Source organism: Lepidochelys kempii, chromosome 2 (genome assembly GCF_965140285.1).
Source record: "Lepidochelys kempii isolate rLepKem1 chromosome 2, rLepKem1.hap1, whole genome shotgun sequence".
Taxonomy (NCBI): domain Eukaryota; kingdom Metazoa; phylum Chordata; order Testudines; family Cheloniidae; genus Lepidochelys; species Lepidochelys kempii.
This window is the reverse complement of record NC_136381.1, coordinates 53,708,223-53,722,053: the sequence shown is the minus strand read 5'-3', so window position 1 is coordinate 53,722,053 and position 13,831 is coordinate 53,708,223. Positions and strand designations below refer to the sequence as shown.

At 41.3% G+C, this 13,831-nt stretch overlaps 1 protein-coding gene across 3 annotated transcripts in view; it reads left to right on the top strand.

Moving 5' to 3' along the window:
• Nucleotides 1-13,831, top strand: part of ZC2HC1A (zinc finger C2HC-type containing 1A) — a 60,959-nt gene that overhangs the window by 20,573 nt on the left and 26,555 nt on the right. For all 3 annotated transcript variants that reach the window (XM_073330758.2, XM_073330759.2, XM_073330756.2), the window contains exons 2-5: nucleotides 7,630-7,706; nucleotides 8,976-9,092; nucleotides 10,917-11,058; nucleotides 13,552-13,700. In XM_073330758.2, the coding sequence (XP_073186859.1) occupies nucleotides 7,630-7,706; nucleotides 8,976-9,092; nucleotides 10,917-11,058; nucleotides 13,552-13,700 (485 nt within the window). The remainder of the gene's footprint in view (nucleotides 1-7,629; nucleotides 7,707-8,975; nucleotides 9,093-10,916; nucleotides 11,059-13,551; nucleotides 13,701-13,831) is intronic.

The following is a 13,831-nucleotide window of genomic DNA, read 5'->3' as shown; positions in this document are numbered from 1 at the left end:
GTCCCCAGTCTCTTTGCCCACTGAGTCCCAGTTCCTCACCCCTTGGCTCCTTGTCTGATCTGTCTCTCCCCTCTGACCTAGCCCCCAGCCCCATCTTCCTTTCCCCCCTCCAACAGGCTCCCTGTCACAGTTTTTCTCTTCCATCCATTCCAGTCGCACTGTCACACACTGAGGTGTAGGTCGTGAGATCTAGTGGTCAGAGCAAGAGTCTGTCCTAGTGGTTGGAGTAGAATCAGAGGGTAGAACTGGAGGCGTGGTCAAGAGACAAGTCCGTGGTTGGAACCAGGTGTTAAGAATTAGGAGTTCAGAGGTAGGCATGGACTAGAGCTGTAGTGGAGGAGGCAAGCGGTGGAGCAAGGGCTTGTGGCCCATAGAGGTACTTTACTAGCTATTATATCCTACTAAGCCAGGCAGCCGTATCAAATAATATGTTTCTCTTTCTGAATTAGTCCATTTCATATATGATTCTAATATTTTATCAGTATTAATTCCTATGAAATTAGGATGTGTTGAGGCATATGATATGTTTCTTAATAATTATACAGAAAATAAGTTTTGCTGAAATGCAAGAAGCCTACTGGCATGTATCCAGTAAGATCCGCAAAATAGCTAAAAGTATAATCAGTTAAGAATAAGTCAGCATAAAAGCGGACAACCTTTGGCACAGATAGAAATGATCCCTGAACTTTGGGGAACCAAAAGGAGGAACTACACACAACACTGAACAGATTTATCCGGGGTCTGCAACTGGTTGGTAACTGTAGGGTATACCACAAACCTGGAAGTTGCCAAGAAATCCTAGGTTGGCAGTTTTTGGAGTAAAACAATCCTTATTAAAATGTAGAAAGTAAGTGTCATAATCCACTAACCTATAGGATAAGGGTACCCATACATTTCGGAAATAAGATTTGGTAGGTTGGGCCTGAATTACATAGCATCAGAATCCTATAATATGTAAGGATATCTTAGGAAGCTCTTTCTTTTCTATCTTTTTTATCTACCTATCATTCTATCTTCTATCATGCTATCAGCTCAGCTTGTAGTATAGTATAACTACTCAACATTGCTAACTATTGGGGAAGCCAGAACCATCGTGTAATCAGGCATGCCAGGAGTAAGGCTGGTCCTTCACCTCCTATTACTGGGTCCTCAAGGAAGGGTGTGAGTATGTTAGGTTAAGGTACTTATAATAGGAATATTACCACCAGGAGTTTTGGAATTCTTTTTACTGTTTTGCAGTCATAAGTTTCATAGCATTTATTATTGTTTTGTTAATCTCAATAAAGTTTTATCAATTTGGTATTGTCCCCAGTGTAAGGATTTTTGCCAAGCACCCCGAGAGTCCTCTCCCGATATAGAACTCTCTGAGTTCTCAGACCCTGTAGTCTGAATTGGACAAGAACCTATAAATCTTCCGGTTGGATGCGATAAGTGGTGAGCCATAACAACTAACCCATAAAATTCAGGTCAATAGGCTAGACAGGAAGCAGGCCTGGCACAGCTGCAGCTGTGGAATGCATTGAGCAGCCACTGTGCTGCTGTTGTTACAGTGCTTAAATGGTGATCTGTTGGTTCTTCTGACCAATCATGGAGCACAGTAACTAATTGGTCCCAATGAGCTCATTGGGTTTCTAGGCAACTAAGCAGCTGAGTTCCTGACACTTACTAGCAATTTGCCCCAATGTGTTCTTTTCCCTTTAATTGTTGTTCCATGCCTGGGTCGAACCAGGCATTGGAACTGAGGGGAGGGAGCCTGTATCTCTTGTGCTCTCAAAGGGTATGTCTACATCACAGTTTAAGACTAAGTGTGAGCCCAGGCTCAAGCCAAAACCCCCTTGTGTCCACAATACAACTGTACTAACCTAGGGCTCAAACCCAACGTCCCAGGACCCTGCAGGGTCTGAGATCCATGTTAAACTGGGACCCAGGGTTTCCTGTTTCCCCTTAGCCATGGCTTGACTCAGGTCCCAGGAGTTCTCCAGGTGTGTCCACAGTTCCTGGCAGCAAAGTAGCAGAGCTGCAGGCAGCTAGTGCAGCTGGCTGGAAGTGCCATTAGTGTCTGGTCGAGCCCGCTCCCCCTTCCTGCTCCTTCTGCGGCAGCAGCTCCTGCTTCTCCTCGCTGCTGCATGGCACATGCCTAGAACAAGGAGCAAAGTCGCCAGGTGGGAGGCAGCTCCTGGCTGCTGGGATGTTGGGGGTCATCCCTCCCCGGGCAGGGTTGAGCCAGGAACTCAGGTGCTCCTTATGGGCACCTGAGTCCCATCAATAGCACCGTCGTCGGTAGGAAACAGGGTGGGCAGTAGAGTTTTCCCACAGTGCACCATGTTCCTAGGGCTAGAGTGTCAACATGGGGGTGGTGCTAGGCACTCTGGGATGCAGTTACTTTGACTTGGGTCTGCGCACTGCAGTATGAATGCCAGAGCCCTAGGTTTGAGCATAGGTCAGAAAATTCTTATCCTAGGCTTCAAATGCAGTGCAGATGCTCAGGTCCAGATTTCTCTGACACCAGTCAGCTGACTTGAGTCCCACTAACCCTAGGCTTACATTGGTGTGTAGACATAGCTGAAGGGACTAGCACCCAGGATGCATTGAGGAAGAAGCCGTCTGATTTGCATGCAGAGGGGACAAGAGCCAGACTGGGGAAGGTATTGCCTGGTCTACCGGGACAAAGTCGGGTGGAGCATGTTCCATCGTCCTCTTGAGGTGGCATGTGTGCAATTCTGTCAGTACACAGGAACTGTGAGGAAATGGAGCATGCTCAATGATGGAAAAAGTGTAGAGACTTTTCAAGACTAAAATGCAAGTCTCTACTGAATATGTGCATATGAACTTTTTTCAAAGGCTTATTACTTGCAAACTTTGGGTGGATTTTTAGTGTCGACAAAAGACATTCCTGATACACAGGCTGCCCAATGCCAAATTGCAAGTCTCTGCTTCAAATCATGGGGGCACTAGAATTTCTGAAAGTCAAGGACACCAGATTTTTTTTCAATTGCAAAGCATTGTAGTTTCCTCTAACCTTGTTGTCAGAAACAGCAGAACTGTTTTGGCTGAAACTTTAAAAAATCAGCCCTTAGGCAAACACCTGGCATGGAAAACTTCAGCCCTAAAGTTTAGTTTGTCAGAGTTACAGCTGAAACAAAGTCTTATACTGGAAAATGTTGGGCATCCTTAATAATAGGTGATGCTACCAACCGTGCCTATAATACTTCTATGTCAAATTGTTTTATGTACTGCTAGTGTTAAATTTAATACCTTACATCACTATTGGTGAAAGGGATTAAAAATATCTTTTATCAAGTTTGTTTATTGTGTGGATTTGATAGCAGCTATTGTCAGCCAGTTTTCCCTATTGTTTGTGTGTGTCTTTCACATAGCAACAGAGAGATGAAAAAAATTTTAAAAATAGGAACGTGATTATAGTACCACAAAAATTGGAAGGAGACTCCAGACATGTATGTGTGTGTGTGTGTGTGTGTGTTTTTAAGTGACTAGATTACAAGTTGATGGTGTGTCTAACCTTTCTCTGGGTGGAGAGTAGAGGTAGTAGCTCATTTGAGATAAGTCTTTTTAAAAAAAGACAGGCACAGAGAAGTGGGCTGTAAGACACTGAGATGAGTGGGAGGACATATGCAACACAGTTAGTTGTAAAGAGGCTGATCTATTTACTTCAGTTAGAACAGTGATCCCCAAACTGTGCAGTGTGCCCCCCTAAGGGAGCATGGAGGAATGTTTGTGGGGATGTGGTGGGGCCTGGGCCAGCCCACAGGGGGGCCGGGGAGGGAGCATCACCCAGCCCCACTTTCATAGAATCATAGAATATCAGGGTTGGAAGGAACCTCAGGAGGTCATCTAGTCCAACCCCTTGCTCAAAGCAGGACCAATCCCCACTTTTTGCCCCAGATCCCTAAATAGCCCCCTCAGGGATTGAACTCACAACCCTGGGTTTAGCAGGCCAATGCTCAAACCACTGAGCTATCCCTCCCTGGAGCACTTTGCCCCCAGCTCTGCTCTGGACCCGCCCCCAGCCACAGCCCCGGCTCCTGGTCCTGCTCCCAGCCTCGACCCCTGACTGCAGCCCGCCTCAGCTCCACTTCTGGCCCCAGCCCCTGAACACGGCTCCGTTCTCAGCCCCGCTCCTAACCCCAGAGCCGCCTGCAGCTGCGGACCCAGCCTCAGCTCCCACACCCCCCCCCTCCGGGGGGGGGAGGAATGGGGACACGACCCTGAACATTTTGGGGCCCACTGAGTTAGAATATCTGGAACTTTCCCTGCTAGTTTAAAAAAACTGCATTTTTGTTTTCTGGGTGATTTTTGGCAGAAGAACTTGCTCTTGGGAAGTATTTTTATTAGTTGGGTGTCTACCAACAGCAGCAGTGAAATTTTAAGAATGCTGGAAGGAAATTCGCTACTACTGATTCTGCAGCTCCAATGAATGATAATTGATGTTCATTATGTAGAACTATGTTATCATTTTGCCATGGGCTTGTAACAATACTTCTAGATTCACTGAGTGTGTCCAACCTAGTCTGTTATTTTTGATGGTGAATTTGAGCACCAATTTACGGTGAATAGTTGGTTTCTGAAAAGTATTTGTTCTGCTATTGGGAAATATGGGGTGTGGGAGAGAATGAGTGGCTCAGGGGTTTTTCAAGGGAAAACACAGGATGACTTCAGATTTACTGATTCTTACTTGCTCCTGCTGACTTATGTAGGAAAAAATGCCGGTTTCATTCCTTTTCCCCGGGGGAAAACCACCCTCACATTTGGACTCTTGTTGGCAATTTCAGAAAGAGATTAAGGAGTACATTGGAATGTGGAGCCAACTACTTTCTCACAATTCCCTTGGTCAGGGTTTAAGCACCTTGGCAGGGGTGGGATAGTTCAGTGGTTTGAGCATTGGCCTGTGAAACCCAGGGTTGTGAGTTCAATCCTTGATGGGGCCATTTAGGGATTTGGGGCAAAAATTGGGGATTGGTCCTGCTTTGAGCAGGGGGTTAGATTAAATGGTCTCCTGAGGTCCCTTACAACCCTGAGATTCTATGATATGAGGATATCTGAACTGTGGCTAAAGAGAAGACTTCAATGTTTTGTGCTGTCAATTAGATTAATTCACTAAATTAAAAAAAGATCAAAGGGAAATGAGGCTTGTATTTTCCATATTATTGACTGTGAGATTCTGGGGAATGGAGAATAATGTATATAAAATGGCTTAGCTGCCTAGCTCAATGTGAAAAATGACAAAGGCTAATCAAACCATCTAGACTGCATATAAGTAAGTTATGCATGTTTAAGGATCAGACCCTTAAGTTTGCAGGATCAGGCCCTTAGAAAATTGACTAAAATAGTTTGACTGATAGATGTGAAGACAATGTTCATCTGATTTGCAACAGTATTTTTTTAATCAAAATCAAGCATCTTAGTTACCATTGTTGCCGTTTAAGTGTTATCTGGTGGGAATACCATGCTACCGTGTGGCATTTGAGTGATTTGGCTGAAATGCAATTATATGTTTTTTAAATGATGGAAAAAAAAGTTTATGACTTATGTCATTAAATATATCTCAAGATTGCTGTCAACATTAGTTTTACAATAGGAAATGTGGGTCACATTATGCTGTGATAAAGGACCTGCTCGTGCAAGGTGCTCAGAAATATTGTTTCTTTCCAAAAAGTGGCAAAAATTAATGAGCTAAAAATGTGAAATATAGAATCGTAGACATGTAGCACTGAAAGGGGCCTCAGTAGGTCATCTAGTCCAGCCCCTTGCACTGAGGCAGAGCTAAGTGTTATCTAGACCTTCCTTGACAGGTGTTTGTCTAACCTGTTCTTAAAAACCTCCAATGATGTAAATTCCACAACCTTCCTAAGTAATTTGTTCCAGTGCTTAACAGCACTTACAATTAGGAAGTTTTTCCCTATGTCTAACCTAAATCTCCCTTGCTGCAATTTAAGCCCATTACTTCTTTTCCTATCCTCAGTTATTAAGGAGAACAATTTATCACCCTATTCTTTATGACAACCTTTTAAATATTTGAAGGCTGTTATCTTGCTCCCCCTTCTCCATGTCCCCTTTTAGTCTTCTCGTCTCCAGACTAAACAAATCCAGTTTTTTCAATCTTTCCTCCTAGGTCATGCTTGCTAGACTTTAATCATTTTTGTTGCTTTCCTCTAGACTGTCCCCAATTTGTCCACATCTTTCCCAAAATGGTGCCCAGTATCCACTAAGGCCTTGTCAGTGCTGAGTAGAATAAAAGAATTACTTTGTGTCTTCCTTACAACACTCCTGATAACACATCCCAAAATGACATTTGCTTTTTTTTTTTTTTTTTGCAACAGTATTATATTGTTGACTCATATTTAGTTTGTGATTCACTATAACCCCCAGATCTTTTTCTGCAGTACTCCTCCTTAGGCAGTCATTTCCCATTTTGTATTTGTGTAATTGAGTATTCCTTCCTAAATGTAGTACTTTGCATTTGTCCATATTGAATTTCACCCTATTTATTTAAGATCATTTCTCCAGTTTGTGCATATCATTTTGAATTCTAATTTTGTTCTCCAATGCGCTTGCAACCCCTCCCAGCTTGGTATCATCTGCAAACTTTATAAGGGTACTCTTCATGCCATTATCCAAATCATTTATGAAGATATTGAATAGAACCGGACCCAGGACAGATCCCTCTGCGACTGCACTCGATATGCCCTTCTAGCTTGATTTCGAACCATTAATAACTACTTTCAGAGTATGGTTTTCCAACCAGTTGCGCACCCACAGTATAGTAGGTTCATAATCACGAATGGCTCAGAGATGTCTTCAGCCAGTTCTTTAAGTATTCTAGGGTGTATTTCATCAGGTTCTGCCAACCTGAAGATATCTAACTTGTCTAAGTAATTTTTAACTTGTTCTTTTTGTATTTTAGCCTCAGATCCTACCCCATTAACACTTATGTCCACTGTGTTGGTCATCAGATGGATATATTTTATCTACAAAATAGTCTTGATATAATGAGCAACTGTCCCTAAAACATCATGTGCCCCAAACTGGTAGAATAGTATGAATAAATTTTGCCTTTTTCAACTGCCATCTGTATGTAATGTTCTTACCAGAAATCACTTTTAAAATAGTGGTATTGACTTTACACTATTTTATTCTCTTATTCAGAACTTTCTAAATTACTTGAAACATGATTGTTGGATTCTGCTTGTGCTCCCATTGAAGTTTTTGGCCAATTTCCCATTGGCTTTCATAGTTTCCCCTACTGATACAATGGATAAAGTGATACTCTAAATCCAGACACCAAATCTCCTCTTTATTAAAGAACAGTGAAGCGAATTAGTGTTCTGACTTAAAATCTCTTGATATGTTTGTAGCTTTCTTTCTTGAGTTTCAGCTATTGGATTGCCAGAAAGAAAAATCAATTCAAAATATTTGTCTTGTAATTAGTGTTCTCGACATTTCAGATGGAGATGTTTTTGTATAATGAAAATGTTGCTTAGTATTTAAGGTCAGCGAGGTCAGGAAATACTTGGTGGAAGATAAGATTTTTACATAACTAAAGTTGGCAAAAGCTTGGAAAATTCAGTTTGCTTATAATAAATATACATGTTTTATTTTAATTTTTGTTAGAAAATGATATTATACTGCCAGCTGGAGATCTGTTACCATGCAAGATTTGTGGAAGGACATTCTTTCCAGCAGCACTGGTGAGTAAAGTGATCATTGTTTCTATTTGCTTTTGGAATGGGTATATCAATCTGAGAACCCTGTGTTGAAACCTCTGACATGGTCAGTGCCGAAAAGCATCTCAGTTTAAATTTTCAAAAGTTACTAGTGATACTGAGTTCCTGTTTTTTTTTTAGGGTGCCCAACTTGAAACACCTTAAAGGAACCTGATTTTCAGAGTTGCAGTGCCCAGTACTGTGTGAAAATCAGGCCTCTTTAAAGGCACTGATAATTAATACTCACTTCTGAAAATGTTATAGCAGTTTTGGATGATGACCCAGCACATGGTCATTTTAAGAACACTTTCACAGCTAATTTGACAAAAGGCAAAGAAGGTATCAAATGTGAGATTTCTAAAGATAGCTACAGCACTGGACCCAAGGTTTAAGAATCTGAAGTGCTGTCCAAAATCTGAGAAGGACGAGGTGTGGAGCATGCTTTCAGAAGCCTTAAAAGGGCAACACTCTGCTGCAGAAACTACAGAACCCAAACCAACAAAAATGAAAACCAAACTTCTGTTAATAGTATCTGACTCAGATGACGAAAATGAGCATGCATTGGTCCGCTCTGCTTTGAATCATTATTGAGCAGAATGGTGGTTGAAGCATGAAGGGACATATGAATCTTTAGCACGCAAATGTCTTGCGACGCTGGCTACAACAGTAACATCCGAAAGCCTGTTTTCACTTTCGGGTGCCATTGTAAACAAGAAGTGGGCAGCATTATCTCCTACAAACTTGTTTCTCTGAGCAATTGGCTGTAGGACTGAGTGGACTTGTAGGCTCTAAAGTTTTACATTGTTTTATTTTTGAATGCAGGTTTTTTTGTTTTTTTGTTTTTTACATTCTGCATTTGTAAGTTCTACTTTTATGATAAAGAGATTGCACTACAGTACTTGTATTAGGTGAATTGAAAAATACTATTTCTTTTGTTTTTTACAGTGCAAATATTTGTAATACAAAATAAGTGAGCACTTTACACTTCGTATTCTGTGTTGTAATTGAAATAAATATGTTGGAAATGTAGAAAGCATCAAAAATATTTAAATGGTATTGTATTATTGTTTAACAGCGCAATTAATTTTTTTAATCACACGATTTATCACGATGTATTTTTTTTAATCACTTGACAGCCCTAGTTATTTTTTGTTTGGTGATTGAAATAACTGATAAGGAAGAATTTCATGTTGTTCTGTATCCAAATATAAATATTGCATGCAATAGATTTCTTTCCTCTTCTTCTTCTTACAGAAAAAGCATACACCCATTTGCCAAAAAACTGCTAGTAAGAGAAGGAAGACATTTGATTCCAGCAGACAGAGAGCAGAAGGAACTGATATTTCCACAGTAAAGCCTCTAAAGCCACGGGTAGGTAGATAACCTCTGAATATTATCATTTTTGACAAAATACCATACATGGGCGTGTATTATGTGGTTAATTCATTACTTATGTGCGAGGAATGCCCCTGCTGGTAATGGGTATCTGGTAAACATAGCTAAAACATGCAGTTAGATCAAGAGACCAGTAATAATTTTAAGGTCCACTATCTTTCAAAAAATTTAAATTAGATATAAAGTAGTAACCTGTGGCATTTAATTAGACATTGGCTTCTAAAATCATATTGGAATTGAAATGTAGGAAGAAAAAGGTTGTAATCAGAATGACATAATTCTGAAATCTAATGGACCAGTACAAATGTTTTCAAGATTAGTATACTATTCAAAGTGCAGCAGCCTGTCCCAGTTTCCCTCTGGATGGCTATGATTGGACCCAGCAACTGGGTCCCACATGTCTCTAAGCTAACTGGGTCTGGGCAGATTCTGGTCACTGTTTTAGGTCTGGGTCTGTAAGACACACTCTGAAGTTCAGACCCCTTGTCTGAACCCTACCTTAAGATTCGGGGACTCTGTAATGCAGCTGCCCCAGACTCTGGAACCAGTGCCTCAGAGCTCCACCTAAGTGTGGGCATAAACCTTTCAGGGATAAGATTACAGGAATGCAAGGAACACTGGCTTAGCCAGGTCACTTTTCTCTTAAAAAGCACTAGAAAATTACAAATCTTTGCAAAATAAAAAGTCCTGAGGTGCATCCCTGCTCTGATCCCCCCCCTTCTACAAGTCCTGTCAATGTTTGAGGTTAGGCCACATCCCTCCTGACTTCTTAGTGGATGTCCCCTCTTAAATACAGTCTCTCTACTTTTGCCATGTTCTCTGCTGAGCAGCTGCAAATCTACTAGCCATGCTGATGCTCCTGTGCAGAAAATCCATTGTTTCATGGAGTTGGACCAGCAGTTGAGATACAATCAAAGTTGCTGGCCCTAGATTGCTCTGTGATGGCTTCTCCGTGGCAGTCCTTGAACAAGATGACAAGCACCTTTCCTGGGCAGGGTACATCATAATAGACTTGCCTTGGGGAAAGTTATACATGTGTTTAGCACATAACACATAATAGAACAGGGGTGGCCAAACTTACTGGCCCTCTGAGCCGCATACAACAATCTTCAGAAGTTCGAAAGCTGGAGCACACCTGCCTGGAGCTAGGGCTTGGGGTTTCACAATGTGCAGCCTGCAGGCCTGAAGCCGTGAAACCCTCCTCCCCTCTGGACAGAAGCTCCTGCCCTACCACACTCGTGCAAGGCAGAGATCCTGAGTTCCCGCCCTACCCCAGCTGGTAGGTGGAGAATGGGGGAGCGGAGAGGGCTTGCAAGCCACACTTTAATGGTAAAAGAGCCACATGTGGCTCGCGAGCCACAGTTTGGCCACCCTTGTAATAGAAGTTACAGTATAAAATGGAGTTCGTAGGTTGCTGCAGACATATACCACTATGTCACACTAAGCATTGGTTCTGGACTAGGGATCAGAGAGGAAAAAAAGAGTATCAGAGATCAAGTTTTCAGGAAATAGCAATCATGTTGCTGATAAAATTATTTGCTCTTTATATTTCTGAAACAAAATCTTTTGCCATCCTAGTGCTGAGACTGAATATCCAAGTCTCTCTCTTTTTTGTCTAAGGTGTCAGCCATACTCTTCTTTGCAAACCCTGAGAGCTATTTGTCTTCCTTAGCTTTAGGGTCAGTTGGGATTTTAAATATAATGGTATTAAATATTGCATAATAAAATCAGAAATGTATTTATTATAAAATGAAAGAACCCAAAACCCATAATGTTGTTTTTTTTCTGTTGGCTTCTTAGCCAGAACCCCCCAAAAAACAGTCCAACTGGAGACGAAAGCATGAGGAGTTTATAGCAACTATACGAGCAGCCAAAGGACTAGATCAAACTCTCAAAGAGGGTGGAAAACTTCCTCCCCCTCCTCCACCTTCATATGATCCAGGTATGTGAAATGGTGAAGTGCTGAAGGTGTTTGTAAATAATTTTGATATGTTGTATGTGTTGAATTGATAAGGAATGTATTGGAATAAAATGTTAATGAATGCGTCCAGAGAACGGTCATCTGATAACAGCTAAGCAGCTGATGAGTTGTGGTTACTTATTCTGACTGACTAAGAATTGTTTACGTCCTATTATTTTTGTTATCCCATTTTCTCTGACTTTTCTTTTCACTTTTAACACATGTATGTCATGTCAAAGTGTTATTGAACAATCCGGCAGTTGGCTAAGGAGCTGAAGGAAATAGATAACTTTTATGAGATTAGTCAGGTTTTTGTTTCCTTTCTTTGGAAAAGAAAATCTTCCTTTAAGAAGCAGGCCCCCCTACAAAATATAAGAATCATGCTGAGGATCATAATAGATCTCATGCTGTTATACCTTTTTTTTTTTCTATGATAGCTGCCTATAGTCAAGTGAAGACTTCACATAAAATTTATCTGATAATATATGTGTATATCCCAAGATTTGAACTGATATGTTATACTCTTCTGGACTACTGTACCAAATTTAAAGTCAAGAAAATTTTAATTATCATTATGGATAATGTACATCTTGTTTGAAATTGAGGTCATGCAGAATATCACTGGTATAGTCCTGTACTAGTGTTTTGTTGTGGTCCTTCCAGCAAGCCAGTGAACAATAGCCTGATGGGGCTGAAAAAGCATCTTTATTGGAGCTATTTATTTGTATCTGCAACAAATCTGGGGTGTGCTTTGCTGCATATGTTTATGTCTACTTGTTTTGATTAAGTCACATGTCGAAAACCCACATTCAACCACTGCAATGCTACAGGACAATGAGAACTGTATTTCTCCTAGCCAGGTGGCTTGTTCGTTAAAAACTTCAAAAAACAAACCAACCAATTACAGTTTGGAAGGGATACAAACCCTGATGCTTAAGGACTTAAGCTAACCTCTAAGGTTCTGATTTAAAGCCCATTGAAGTAAATGGAAAGACTTCTGTTGGGTTTCAGATCATGCTCCCTCTGAGGAGATTGGGAAAAATTCTTCCACGTGAGCAGTTTCTTCTATAATTACTCATTCAGAATTTCTGGCACCATCTGTAATGGCCGATATTGGAGACAGGACACTGGGCTAAATGAAGAACTAGTTTAATCCAGTATAGTGAATCTTATGGTACACAGCTTGGGCACTGCCATCATTTATTGTTGATTTGATGCTATTTGTGTAATTTTAAAGGTAACCACCAATGCAGGACACTCTCCTTTCCTTCCTCACTCAGCACTTATGTGAAGAAGCCTACCAGCCTGTTAAGTTGTATGTTGCTATACTGGACTAATCTCTTTTTATCACCATTCCTCTGTGTAAGGTCAAAACATTGAAGCTATGTGAACATTGATTACTGTAGCCTGTTGAGTCTGGCATCCATATCTTAAAGGGTAGTTTCAGACATGCTGAATGTTTTGCAGCTTTACCTCTAAAGACCCAAGTATATTTGCTCCTTGAAATTTACCATCTCTAAGGAAACATATTTGAACATAGAAGCCAGGATTGTCTTTCATTGTTATAAATTTTAGCGTAGCTCTTCCTAGCTTTTGCAAAGCTAACAAAAGTTGTTTTTGTAAAGTAAGAGAGACTGTCACAATGGTGATTAAGTTCATCCTGAATTACAACGCCCCCACAAATTAGCCTGTTTAAGAATGCCTCTAACGTGAGCTACATTTTCCCCTTGATTCAGTTTCCCCTTATCCGTATGTGACCTCATTCTTTCGTATTGCCTTCAATATGCAAGGTGGATTATTCACTTGCTTGAAAACTATCAGTGAAAACTTGAAATTGCAATTGTTATCTTTTGGGACTTAAGTAGTAAAGTTTTTGAAAATGTACTTCAAACCCCAACCATAACTAAGGGCCTTCAAATGCAAAGGGACGTAGTGGCTGCAAGGCAGCTGTAGAAATGATATATCTTGAATTTTAATTAGGCTTTTGACACAATCCTGTAGGACGGTGTTTCCCAAACTTGGGACGCTGCTTGTTCAGGGAAAGACCCTGGCGGGCCAGGCCGGTTTGTTTACCTGCTGTGTCTGCAGGTTTGGCCGATCGCAGCTCCCACTGGCCGCGGTTTGCCACCGCAGGCCAGTGGGGGCTGCGGGAAGCGGCACGGGCCGAGGGACGTACCAGCCACCATTTCCCTCAGCGCCCATTGGCCTGCAGCTGCGAACCGTGGCCAGTGGGAGCTGCAATAGGCCAAACCTGCTAATGCAGCAGGTAAACAAACCGGCCCAGCCCGCCAGGGGCTTTCCCTGAACAAGCGGTGTCCCAAGTTTGGGAAACACTGCTGTAGACATTCTGGTAAGCAAACTAGAGAAATATAATCTAGAAGAAATTACTATAAGGTGTGTGCACAACTGCCTGAAAAAACAGTCATTGTTCATGTCCCCCTTTTCAAATTAAGGTGCTTTTTGTTTTGTTTTAAGATTACATTCAATGCCCATATTGCCAGAGAAGATTTAATGAAAATGCAGCTGACAGGCACATCAATTTCTGCAAGGAACAGGCAGCACGTATTAGTAATAAAGGAAAATTGTCTGCTGATGCAAAAGGGAAGCTGCCTGCTCGAACACAGGTGAATTATAATACTTTCTTTGACTGGTGATTTATTTTATGACTTTGTGATTGTTAAGCCAAGTCAGTTAATCATTTTAGGTGTATCACAAAATGCTTTATAGAGTTAAATAATACAGGTCCAGAATAACA